The 12931-nt window shown below is 40.1% G+C and overlaps 1 protein-coding gene across 1 annotated transcript; it reads left to right on the forward strand.

Annotated features, from left to right (window-relative positions):
- The first annotated feature begins 994 nt into the window (after positions 1–994).
- On the forward strand, positions 995–12753 carry LOC103133170 (plexin-C1-like). The gene is made up of 13 exons (XM_007544943.2): positions 995–1111; positions 1185–1361; positions 1443–1610; positions 2754–2850; positions 2928–3029; positions 4327–4430; positions 4509–4550; positions 4633–4757; positions 5368–5569; positions 7087–7233; positions 9257–9425; positions 11027–11127; positions 12648–12753. Exons 1-13 carry the CDS (start codon positions 1085–1087, stop codon positions 12732–12734), a joined length of 1548 nt encoding a protein of 515 aa, XP_007545005.2. The 5' UTR covers positions 995–1084; the 3' UTR covers positions 12735–12753.
- Positions 12754–12931: the final 178 nt, after the last annotated feature.

A 12931-nucleotide genomic window follows, 5' to 3' on the forward strand; every position in this document is an offset into this window, starting at 1 on the left:
CCAAAAAATGAGGAATTGAACAAACTACAAGAACTTCAGGCCAAAAACTTTAAAGTGTTCTTAAAGTATAGAATTTAAGAAATTAAGAAAATACTTATTTAAACAAGTTTGACAGCATGAAATGAGCCAAAAGAGCTCAAAAAAACAACACATGTCTTCATGAGTGAGTTAGAGTTCAAACCAAGAGTGACCGGCATTGATGACTCATCCAGGAAGCTACAAAAGAACCAAGAACAACAAAAATCATTTTGATTCTATAACAAAGACCAGAGTTCTAAGACCAAAACCTTTGCTGGACAGAAATAACATAAAGGTCCATGTTGGATTTGCCAAAAAAAAAAAAAAAATCATCTTAATTATTCAAGACTTGTGGAAACTGTTCTGTGGATTGACAAGATGTGGGAGGTGAATGTCAAATTAAATATAGCTTAAAACTAGCAGAACAGTTCAGAGAAAGAATCATATCGACTGTGAAACACGGTGGTGGTAGTGTGATGCTTTGGGAATGTTTTACTGCTTTAGACAGTGAACCAGTTGGTGGAACCAAGAGTTCTACTTCCTGCTAGACAATCCTGAAGGAGAAAGACGAGGCGTCAGTTTGTGACCCTCTGCTCAAGTGCAGCTACTGTTGTTCAACAAGACAGTGAAGTGTACAAGCAAAACCACAACTGATTTTACTTCTGGCCTGTTCACAGTCTAGATCTAAATCTGACTGAAATGTTGTGGTGTGACCTTAACCAGGGTGTTCATGTTCAAAAACCCTCCAGAAAATTAAAACAGTTCTGCTAAGAGGAGCGAGTGAAGTTCAGCCAGTTATTACGGCTCACATAGAGCCAGGTTGGTTGGTTTGAAAACCTGAAACATTTAAATGTGACAAAAGCAGAAACAGAATAAATGTATAAAGTATTAAGTACTTTTTCAAACCACTGAATGTGAATAAAAATCTACAGTTAGAAGAATCACATGTACTGTGCTGTCAAATAACTGATCTGTGTCCTCCAGTGGGGGCAGGAAGGTCACTATTTCTGGGACTCACCTGAATTTGGTGGAGGGGATCACACACAGCCCCACCCTGCAGGAAGTCATGCCTCTGATGAGCAGCAGCAATCAGGTAACTCTGCAGACAGAAACTCTGTTATCAGCATACAGTGAACTACATGGTGCTACGTTTTTATTTTCAACAGACTCTCGTCTATAAAACACCTGCAGCCAAAAACCCTCCGGTGTCCAGCAGCAACGTGTTTCTGAAAGTAGCCAATAAAACGTTGGAGTGCTCTAAGGAAATAACTTACTATCCTGACCCAGAGTTTACCAGCTTCACAGCAGTGAAGGAGGGGAAAGATGTCCGCATCACTATTCAGGTACGGCAGGTTCTGTCCACATTTGTTCACTCAGACATGTTGATGTTATTATTGAAGGGGAAACTGGTTTTGTTCTTTCAGAAAAAGGCAGACAAGCTGCAGATGACAGAAGCAGACCTGTTGGTTGTGGGAACTCAGAATGAAGTTGAACATCCCTGCATCATAATACCTGAAGAAATCAACAAAAAGACAGAAACCTTCATCTGTGAGATCAAAGACCTGCAAAGCTCTGACATTGATATGATCAAGGTGAATCCTAAATTTATAATAGTATAGGTTTAATAATTTGAAGTGCTGTTGAAATCCTGTGTTTTTAGCTGTAACTAGACCAGCCTTTCCCCAGCAGTTTCTCACATTACTTGGTTAAGAAGAAACAAAAAACAGAACAGAACATGTTAATGGAAGCAGATAAACTAAAATGACTATAGTGTTGTATAAAAACAAAGGCTACAGAAACTGAAGCCAGGAGCAAGAAAACTGGACAATGCAGAAAATAAAGTCGAACCAGGAACAGATAAAGAAACAGCCATGAGTTTGACCACATAACCAGCAGGATGTAGGAAAACTGCAGAGCTTTGGCTGATCAAAAAACAAAACCAGGAGTTACAAAGTATAAAGCTGGCCCAAATTGCTCTGTGGTCTTCATGCAAAAACACAAAATGGATTGAATTTAAAAAAGGAACATTTTTAACTGGCGTAGTCAAAGTTTGGCACAACCAGTTATTTGTGTTCATTGTGATTTTATTTTAAAATTTGAAAATGACAAAAACACCAGATTAGATTCTTCTAGAATCAAATCCAGTGTCTTTATGTTATAAGAATGTCTCTGTAGCATTCATTCAACCTGTTAGCTTGATCTGTCTGGTGGCTCATTGTGACTCTTTATGCTTTATGAGATGGATGCTTTAGAAAGCGTTTTGGCTTGATAACAGTTTCAGCATTAGCATATTTAAAGCTGTACCACCTGTTTGTTCTATGAACTACTGGGTAACACTATATTTGAAGGGGTGTACATAAAACTGACATGAGACTGTCATAAACATGACATGACACCTGCACGGTTTCCCTGCAGTGTATTATAAGCCTGGCAGGCCACCAGGCTGTACTTGTGCCCCCACCAGGCTTAAGATTGTTCATTTATTTTAGTTATTTTTTAATGATTACTTTTTTTAAAGACTTTATAGTTGGTGTTTAGGTATTAATCGTCCAGTCTTCCAATAATGCATAACTATCAAGTGATATTTTCAAATTTCATGTCAATTATAAACATGTTTTATCTCAAAAACATGGCGGGCAGCTGGATGAATGACTGCCCGACAGTTTCATGTCAGTCTTATGCGTACAATCCTTCAATAAAGTGTTACCAACTATTGTGATTATGGTCTGTTACAGGTAACATATGGAGATGAATCTATAACAGTGAACGCATCATCTCAACGTTATTTTTTAGCACTGCTCATCATACTCCTGATCCCCATCACCCTGGTTGGTAAGTGTACCATGGTTTTGACCTCCACCAACAACATGCTGTAGATTTCTCTTTACATGTCGGCTCGTTCATTTCAGTGGTGTTTGTCATCTACCGAAGACAACGGGAGCAGCTCACCGTTAGGATGAACAAGTTGATGGAAAACCTGGAGTGTGACATTAGGAATGACATCAGACAAGGTCAGTCCTTATTTCTGAGTCTGGTAATAGGTTTGTTTTGTTCTCTGTTACCTGCTGCATTCATCAGGGCTTAATGTGTATTAATCTGATCCTAAACACGTCCTACGCTGAGGTCAATTAGTTTGACTCAGCATTGCCAATGGTGGATTAGGTTCTAAGCAATAGTTTAATTTGTTCAACATGTTGAAGTGACCCAGTCATAGAAGCAACCCTGGCCTTCCTCTTCATGAGGTTGTCATAGAAACAGTGCCTTCAGTCAGAGACCTTTTCAGTTTGCTGTAATACTGACTGCTACGAGAGATTCTTCCTTCCCACGGCCATTACCACCTATAATAACTCCTTAAAGAATCTCAAATAATTTGAGTTGCAACATTTAGTTTCCCTTTGGGATCAATAAAGCATTTATAATTTGAATTGGTTGAGAATCTGTGGATGCAGCTGAAGGTGTGTGAAGGCTGGTATGTCTCTAAAGGTTGTTCCACTGAACATTAAGATGGTTAAATGAGTTTTGACTTACAATTTTTATATAATGTAAATGAAAGCAGATCATATTCATAATCACTGACTGTTTTATTATCTCTTAAAAGATCCCCATCTCATTTCCTATCAGAAACAAACTTCCTGCTAGTGAAGCCAAGATAACATCCTGATGTCCTTAGAGTGGATTTGTTGTTGTTGTTGTTGTTGGCTTAAATCTTTTCCAAAACAGAACTTTAGGTGAATTTTATTTGTCTCTCAGATGATTCATGAGCCTAACTGAGTGAAATAGATGCAGCGAAATGTTAATATTCGCTGTTTGTTTTCACCTGCCTTCCATGGAGACGTTGTGTTCATGTTGTTCTGGTTCATTGAGAACAGAAATAAATCATATATTAAAGTTTTTCATGTTAATACAGGTTCTGTGTGACATGCTGCCCCTCCAGTGACAGAGAACTGGCTTCTGTTTAGAGCTGATGATGAAACATTTACACACTTTGTCCCTTTTCAACCACTTCGCTTTCAACTCTTCCACCTCCCTGGGCGTCTAACACAAACTCAGTTCCTTTTTGAAGCGCTTCCTTTTTTCACAAGTTGAAAATTGTTGCTCCAGTTGACCTGACGGTAAACGGAAGCCATTTTCAGAAACCCATGCTTGACTGCAGCTTTTGCTGAGCTACTCAGATAAAGTATCAATAAACTTTGTGATGTTGCAAACTGATTGTTGCGTTTCCGCGTTACCAGCTGATAAGAACAAGAAGTGTTAGCCGTGTTGTGGTTGTTAGTGTTGCCTTTCCTCCACTGTGTGTTTCCTTCACAGGATTCATAGATCTGCAGACAGAAAAGGCTGACCTGATGGAAAACGTCGGAGCCATTCCTTTCCTGGACTACAAGCACTTTGCTTCCAGAACCTTCTTCCCTGAGGTGAAACCAAGCCGTGTGCTGCAACACCAATCACACTGATACCCTGCGGATATATAACAGTTACCTTCTGTTTTCCAGAGTGATTCTTTAATTAAGCTGTGCATCAAAGACATTGGTCAGGTAAGCATGAATGGCAGCTGCGGCTCTTTGGACGCTCTCACACAGCGTCAGTGACGTTTGTTGTTGTCTGATCCGGAATCAGGACGTGGAGAAGGTGGAGCTGGATCAGCACTGCCAGAAGTTCTCCAGGCTGATCCAGGACCAGCTGTTTCTCACCACCATGGTGCACGCGCTAGAGGAGCAGAAAAGCTTCACCGTCAAAGACAAGTAAATCTGATGACCGGATGGACAAACGGAACGCTTATCACTGCAAAACACATCAAATCTTACCAGGAAGTTTCTGTTTCTTTTGCTTGAAATAAGACAAAACTAACATAAAAGTAACATTTGTGGAAGATATAGTAGCTGGTTTTGAGTCAATAATTCCTTAAAGGTCCAGTATGTAATTTTTATTAAAAAATAAATAAAAAAATAAAAAAAAAACACACGCACAAAAATGTTTTTTGGAAACAGGTAACACAGATAATCCATGAAAAGATTGATCTCCACATCCTCCTGAGCTACTATTACCGTCTGAAGAAATGCACCAGTCCCGACAAAAAACAACCAATCAGAGCCAGGAGGAGGGGCTTAGCGCTGTCAATCATCCTCATGTATACGCTGAGCTGGGCCACATGAGATTGTAATTGGCAGCACTAAGATACTTTTTATCTATACTCAAGCATTATTCACTTAAAACCAGCTCCTATAACTTGCAGGAAAGTTCCTTGTGAGTTACTTTTTATCTTATTTGAACTAAAAACTAAACAAAAAAAACATACTTGGTAAGGTTTGTGTTTCTGCAGTGGACAGTTCAGTTAACGTCTCTCTCCTTCAGGTGCACACTTGCGTCTCTGCTCACCGTGGCGCTTCACGGCAACCTGTCGTACCTGACGGAGGTGATGGAGGTCCTGCTGAAGGACCTGATGCAGCAGCACAGCACCGCCGCTCAGCCCAAACTGCTGCTGAGGCGCACCGAGTCCACGGTGGAGAAGCTGCTGACCAACTGGGTGTCGGTCTGCCTCTACGGCTTCCTGCGGGTCGGTTCAAGAAAACTGTCTGACCGGTCTGATTGTTCCTGTGTAGCTAGTCAGAGACAGTGAAGCTGCTATGATCCCAGTCTGATGATTCTCACTCATTTATCTCCATCTACGATTTTTGTTGCACATCTGATGGTTTCTGTTGTTAAGATGTAAAATAATGAACATTGATCAGTGCAGACGCCTTCGGTTCAGACAGTTTTTACAAGCATGGGAAAAGAAATACTGAGAAACTCTTCGAATGTTTTTTCTTTACCCAGAAGAGCAACTTAAAACATTGTTTAAAAAACTACTTCCCTGCTTATTTATAGGAAACGTGACTATGGCTACGGACAGTTATCAGAGGGGACATAAAATTAGTGCATTGTTCAGAATCTTTATCTCTTATCGTAAATTCTGTGAAAACTGCCTTGTCTGGCACACAGAGCTGCTAAAATGTCCCCACTCAATACAGATTATCTCTGTTTCTGCTTGTTTGTCACACTTCACAGTGAAATGTGACATTGTGTCATTGTGTGATATTAAAGCACAGCTTTATATCACACAATGATAACTTAAGTAAATATAAAATAACAATTTAATTTATTTAAAGATGAATCCATCCAGACCAACCTGGACACCCTGGGAAAAAATATTCTGTCAAAATGAATGCAGAGCAACATCTAAACCCCTTTGTCTCACTTACCTCAGTTAAGGTTGGTGGTCATGACTCGGCAGTAAGAAAGAGAAGTGACAAAATGGCGTCGGATCTAACACCAAAACCACCGCTGACCGAAGAGAGCACATCGTTCTGCCTCACTAAGTCATGTTTACGATCACAAAGACCTTTTAGAAAAGGATCTGTGAACTAATCTGAACATTTTGGGAGGTGTGTGTCCTGTTACACTTTAGAAATGCAAAAAAAAAAAAAAGAAAGAAAGAAAAGAAGATTTTGGAGTGGCCTAGTTAAAGTCTGGGTGTTGATGCTTGAAAACCTCCCAGTGTGGCCAAAATAAACTAATTCTGGAAAGAGAAACGGTCTAAAACTCTTCCACAGTGATGTAAAAGATTCACCACCTGGTAACAGCAGCGCTTAGCAGCTGCTGTTACCAGGGTGACAACCAGATTCAAGGGTGACGACCAGATTGCAGTCAGAGGAGCCATTTCCTCTTTCACATATGTAGCCCCAGTTGGTTTGGTTCACTCTTTTTTGCTCTTAATAATAATTATTTGAGCACAGCTTTTTCTATTTACTCAGGTCATCTTTGATATTAAAATATGATTTGATATTAACTTTTTCAGATAAACAAGTGCAAAAAACCACACAGCTTATCACAGCTATATATGTATTTATTAAGATGCCTCTAAGCTGGATGCTAATTGTGGCTGATTATATTCTAAGCCAAGCTTTTTCTGTAACCACAGGAACCACGTGCAACAAGAAGCTCAAAGTAAACTCGAGCCTACACAAACCTGATGTGCGTAAGTTAGTCAGCTGCTGATGTTCTTATTTTATTTTTATCTCTGGTGTTGTGCAGGAAAGTGTCGGGCAGCATCTGTTCCTGTTGGTGAGCGCGCTCACACAGCAGATCTCCAAAGGGCCGGTGGACTGCGTGACGGAGAAAGCTCTGTACACACTCAGCGAGGACTGGCTGCTGTGGCAGGCTCAGGACTTCAGCCAGCTGGTACACACACACACACACACACACACACACACATACCAAGATTCTTATAGTTAACTGAAACTAACAAAATAACAAAAGCTGAAATTGAGAAACCATTTTTAACTGAAATAAATAATGTTTATTTAGTAGCTTTTTGAACTGATGTGAAATTTTTTATGAAAAAAACTTATATTACAAGTTATAAAAACTAAACTAAAACTAAACAATATAATAACTAATAAAAAAGTAGAAAACACTTTGACAAAAAGTCACAGCGAAATTAAACTAAACTGTAATGGAAAACCCAAAACTATTTTAAGAGGTATTTCTATGTCTGCATGGCCTGATGGTTCATGCTAAAACTCTGCATGGTTCTCGACGCAGCCCACAAACCAACGCTTCCTAATTCTCTGTTGTTTTGGTTTCTCTGGTTTAGTTAAAACAGAACTACAGAGTCTAGATCGAAAACTGTCTTAACAACCAAACATTTTCAAATAGACTCATTTTACACTTTTGTTTGTCTTTTTTCTTTTTACCAAGTGTTAATTTTTATTATTGTAAAGTTATTAAGGTTTCAGTATAATCACTGAAGTGAATGCATCTATGGAACTAAGTCAACTTATTTGTAGGAACAGGAACTGATAACTAACTTCCTCTCTTTCCTTTGAACATGCATAGCACAACAAATTTACTCCCATTTACCATTAAAAAATCGGCAGATCCATCAGAAAACATCTCAAATGTTTGGAAAAGTAGAAAATCAAACTACAGACTTGATAAGGCCATATTGTGAGATGTCTGAAGTGTGATAAAATGCTCAGTTTGCTGGTAAAAGTGGTGTTTTACACATTTAGCAGCTCTCCGATCAGTAAACTGATAGCATTAAATAAACTGCATTAAGTGTTAAATAGTTCAGTGATTTATCATTCAGAACACAGCTGTCAGTAAATGTGTGGCTAGTTGCATCAAATTAATGATCTGTGATAACATCAGATATACAGTTGCACTATTTTTCTATAGTTTGACTGATCCTCTGTCTTTATAGTCAGGAGCAACTTGTATGTTTTACAAGTCACTCTTGATCATCATCTACAACCAGATGGTGATGGTTGCAGATAGTGACCATCTGCAAACAGCTAGAGGACCACAGGATGAATGGAAATGATTTTGCAGACGGGCCGTCTTGCCGTTATTGCGACACGCACCACAACCGCCTCTCTCTCACCCCAGGTTTACTGCATGCGTCTCTGCTTCGCGCCGCCCTGTTGCACACTTCGCTGGTGGAGCAGAGTCATTCCAGACATTGGAGTATCAGAAACTGCCAGCAGACTTCCAAGCTAAAGTTGATAGATTCCCTGAGTTTGTTGAAAAGCAACTGAACTCAGTATGTCACCAGATCATTTCATTAACATGGAAGAGATCCCACTCACATTTAACAATTTCTAAATAAACAGAACTTAAAGTCTTGAAAATCACTTTAACATTTATTTAGTGTTTTATTATTCCAATCCACTTGGACGCAATCTTGAAGGTTTGCATTGGACCGGTGGGCTGCCATTCTCCTCCAGGATTTTCAGAATACGTCGTCGTGATAATTGAGAAATGATCCAGATTGCAGAAGCAGACCCAGACCATCACCCTACCACCACCATGTTTTATGTTCAGTTTGTCATTTTCTGGATGTCGTTAGTTTTAAAGCAGATGCAACAGGAAGCAGATCTTCCTAAAGCTTTCACTTTTGTTCTGAAGGGGTTTTGGTCTTAGAATTCTATTCATGATTGGAGAGATTTATACGTTCACATATGACCAGGTGGGTGAGGATAGGAGGTTTTTTCCCCTTAATAAATAGCCATTATTTGAAAAGTGTATCTTATGTTTTTGTTCAGGTTATCAACATAAAAATTACTTGAAAACACAAAAGTATGACAAAAAAAAGGAGCAAAAACGTATAGATTTGACATGTGATTGTGATTGATCAAGGATTCTTTTATTATGCAGGCATAGAAAAAGATGAATGAGAAGTTATGTGTGTTTGCGCCTCCAGAAGCTGAAGGTGCTGTTCGCAGTGGGCAGTGATGGAGAGGTGAGCGAGCCTCTGGAGGTGGACGCCCTCAGCTGCGACACCGTGGAGCAGCTCAAAGAGAAGATCCTCAACACCTTCAAAACCAAGTTTGGCTTCGCGTATAACACCTCGATCAGAGATGTCAATGTTGGTGAGTGAAACTGGCACTAATGTGCTGCAGCCTGCAGGATTCACACACAGGGTCCTTCACAGGAAGAACAAAGGAGCAGATAAAAGACCCGATGCACCAAAAACAATGACACACGACATAAACCACAAACAAGAAGGAATGACAATTTTAGGAAAATTTATAGAACTTTGTGGTTCAGATGTAGTAAAGTTGGGGGGGTGCAGGGTTCAAGCACAACCCACACATGGAGACCTTAGTCCTTGACACAGCCATCACCACTAGAGCCAAAATAAACCTTAAAGCGATGGGGTCTTTAATAAACTGAGGGCTGTACATGGTTCATACCAGACCACCAACTCTGAAATGTATTTAGACCCAAGAAAATGAAAGTATTCACCTGTTTATTGTTGTCCTCTTGACTACCACAGTACGGGCCAAGTGATGTCAAAAGCAGCATGTCATCAGTCCAGATACTGCAGGAGAAGTTGTAATACTTCACAAAATGAGTTAACAGTATAATGATTAAAATTAGCCCAAGGATGGAGCCTTGAGGTTCTCCACATGGTGTGATCTGTTCACCATAACCTAACAACACAAACTGGTTCTGATCTGTGAAGTAAGATGTGAACCAGGTCAGCACAGAGTCAGACAGTCTGGCCCACTTGGAACCACCAGATTATCAGAGCATCCAGATTATGTCTTTAAATGCGTTTTAATCTCTGCAGTTGTCCTGTGGAAAGTGAAGAATCTAAATCTGTAAGATTTCAGGTGCAACACAGATGAAGACTTTTTTAAAGAAACTTGTAGGATCCATGTAAGGTGAGCAGGTTGGGTTTCTATCAGATCCAAGATTCAATGGATTAAAGAAAACAACTATTTACCAGTGCTGGAGCAACCTGCTTCTGGTCTTGTTCTCTGGATTGTGTCATTGCTAGATCTATTGATAAATGTTTTGAGAAACACTTTGTTTTAAAAACAACCTGCTAAAATTAGAGGTGCACAGATGAATCAGCCCAGATTTCCTTCATTTTGGAAAATCATCTGCTCTTATTTACCTCTGCAGAGGCCTTGAAATCAGCCTCTGCCCGTTTTGCTTTGCTTTGTCATGTGAGCCGTTAACGACAGTCACCCAACTGCTGCCAACTCAGCAACTTTGTTGCTACATTTAGCAACTTTTCAGACAAAACCGGAATCAGCAGGTCAGGCTTCTTACAGAGTGTCGACTGGTCAGAAAACTGCAACCAGTTCATCCTCAGTTAAAATGCTGAAATAAGTACAGAAGAAAACCAGTTCATTCTTTTCATAACAGGGTCATCAGTTTACCCACCGAGCCAAAATCACCAGAATCATTTAAACTACGACGCCGGTATCTGTGACAGGAGACCAAACTTTGTGTTTTATTTTTATTCCGCTCTTCAGCAAATATCCCTTTTCTTCCTGTTTGAGTAATTTAGCAACTTTTCCTCTGTGTTAGGAAACACTCTCTTTTCTAGAAAAAAACCACACTGTGGTTAAGGTCCCCTTCCTGCAGTGACCCGTTGCCGGAAGGCAAACGTGTTGATACTTTGTTTTGAAACTAAAATATCTAAATTAATAAGGTTTTTTGTCCTGTATTCTACCAGAGTACGAGAGGGATGGATCATTTCTTCCTCTTCAGGAGGTGGACAGAGGCTCCGAGGTGATCGGGGACGTGACGAAGCTAAACACACTCAGGCATTACAAGGTGAGAACAAAGACGACTTCAGTTCAGTCTTACTTCAGTCATCAAGTAGGAGGATGAACACGTCTGCATGTGGGCTGTGGCTCCAGACTTCTATTAAGTGCAGCGAATGCAGGTCGTGTTGCAGCGCTGAGTCAGTGCTGGTTGACAGAGTCCGGTTAGTTAAAGCAGAACACACATCGTCGTCTATAACAGGGAGCAAATACACATTTACCTCAGAGTTTCTGAGGTAAATGTAACTTTAAAATGTTACGGAAAGTTCATTTAAACCATCATCAAATTTGTCTGAGCAGAAAGTCTTGCATTAAGGTGAAGCAGAAGGAGCTTCACTGTGAAACCGAGTGAGCGCGCTCACTCGGTTTCACTTCTACTTTCTTTCAAACTCTCGGCCCAGTTTACACAGAATGAAACTATTTGTGCTCCGAGCCAACAGCATGGTGCAGAGAGGAAATGGAAAAATCCCATCATCTTTTTGTCATCGCATCCAGAAAGGGTCAAGCTGTTTATCTAAAAGAAAATAATAATAATAATAATAAAGGCAAATGGATGAGAAGAAAGTGTCTCCTAATGGCTTCTAATGGGTTCAGGGGCAGGGCCGGCCCAAGGCAGAAGCAAACTAAGCAGCCACTTAGGGCCCCATGGAGACTTGGGGCGGCCCTGATCAGGGGTCACCGTCTGTGTGGGGAAGATGCTCTCAAAACGTCACGGCCTCAAGTCCTGGGCTGACTCACTCATGTGGCTTTTGTTCACATGATTAACCAAGGAAACAACAATGGATGTGCACATTTCCTTTTGCCTGTAAACATAATAATACATTTTGCTTTTTTCACACCACCAATAGTTCACCCAGTGCTAATATTTAGGTATAAGTAGAAAATAGGGTTCAGATATAAGTTTATACATCTGTCTGTTGTTTTTCATTCAGAATTTCTTTTAGTTGTTCCATGAACTATTGGTGCTTAGAACTGAGTGAATAAAATAAAAAAGAAAATGGAGATTGAATATTTCTTTTATACACAGCTGCAATAAAAAAAACAGTTAATATTTGTATGGCCACTCTGGGAACTCAGAGCTTTAAGTGCATGAGAAATAAAGCAGCTAAAATAACACCCAGCTTCCTGAAGCAGTAGAACAAACCGTGTTTGTTGTTGGCAAACACACATTCTTCCAAGTCATGATATTCGACATCTACTTCATGTCCCCTCGTTTGGACCCGTATGAGATGTTTCTCGGCTCACCACCACATGTAGCAAGATGAGCAACGCATCTGATAACAGCTTATCTGATTTTTACTAAACTGGAAACTCAGAGTAGCAGAACATGGTGTCATGTTTATGTGATTGCAGAGTAAAAAAGATGGTTTTCAGTTTTGACTCATCAGTGAAAATAGAAAAACCAACCAGGTTTCAGTCTTTAGCCGCTTCAGAGGCGTTTTCTGTTTCCAATCACCGGCCAGCTGATTGGTTGAGTCTGTTGTGGTTGTGCTTTTCCATGTGTAACATATTGAGTTTGCTCTGCTTTAGGTTAATGATGGGGCCACCATAAAAGTGCTGTCAAAGAAAACTCATCCTCCACTCAGCGCACAGGGGAGTGTGAAAGGTAAGAACTAAGTTTCTGTCATGGCTTCGCTTTCAGCCACGGAAAGCATCTGTGGCAGATTCATGTCGCAGGTTTTTATACCTTTGAACCTCTGAGGTGTGAACATCATCATCATCTCTGATGTTCTAAATTTAATGTTTCTTCTGAGGTAAAGGCCTCCTCCTCACAACAAACAGTAGCTACAATAAATGTCTGCTAAAATCGACTC

The sequence above is a fragment of the Poecilia formosa genome, unplaced genomic scaffold, assembly GCF_000485575.1.
Source record: "Poecilia formosa unplaced genomic scaffold, Poecilia_formosa-5.1.2 Scaffold2332, whole genome shotgun sequence".
NCBI classification, from domain to species: domain Eukaryota; kingdom Metazoa; phylum Chordata; class Actinopteri; order Cyprinodontiformes; family Poeciliidae; genus Poecilia; species Poecilia formosa.

Excerpts from the sequence above, each read along its gene's own strand:
- LOC103133170 (XM_007544943.2), top strand. The coding sequence starts at position 1,085 with ATGCCTCTGATGAGCAGCAGCAATCAG. Across the intron at positions 1,112-1,184 it reads TGATGAGCAGCAGCAATCAG|ACTCTCGTCTATAAAACACC; the intron begins GTAACTCTGCAG and ends TATTTTCAACAG. Across the intron at positions 7,234-9,256 it reads CTCAGGACTTCAGCCAGCTG|AAGCTGAAGGTGCTGTTCGC; the intron begins GTACACACACAC and ends TTGCGCCTCCAG.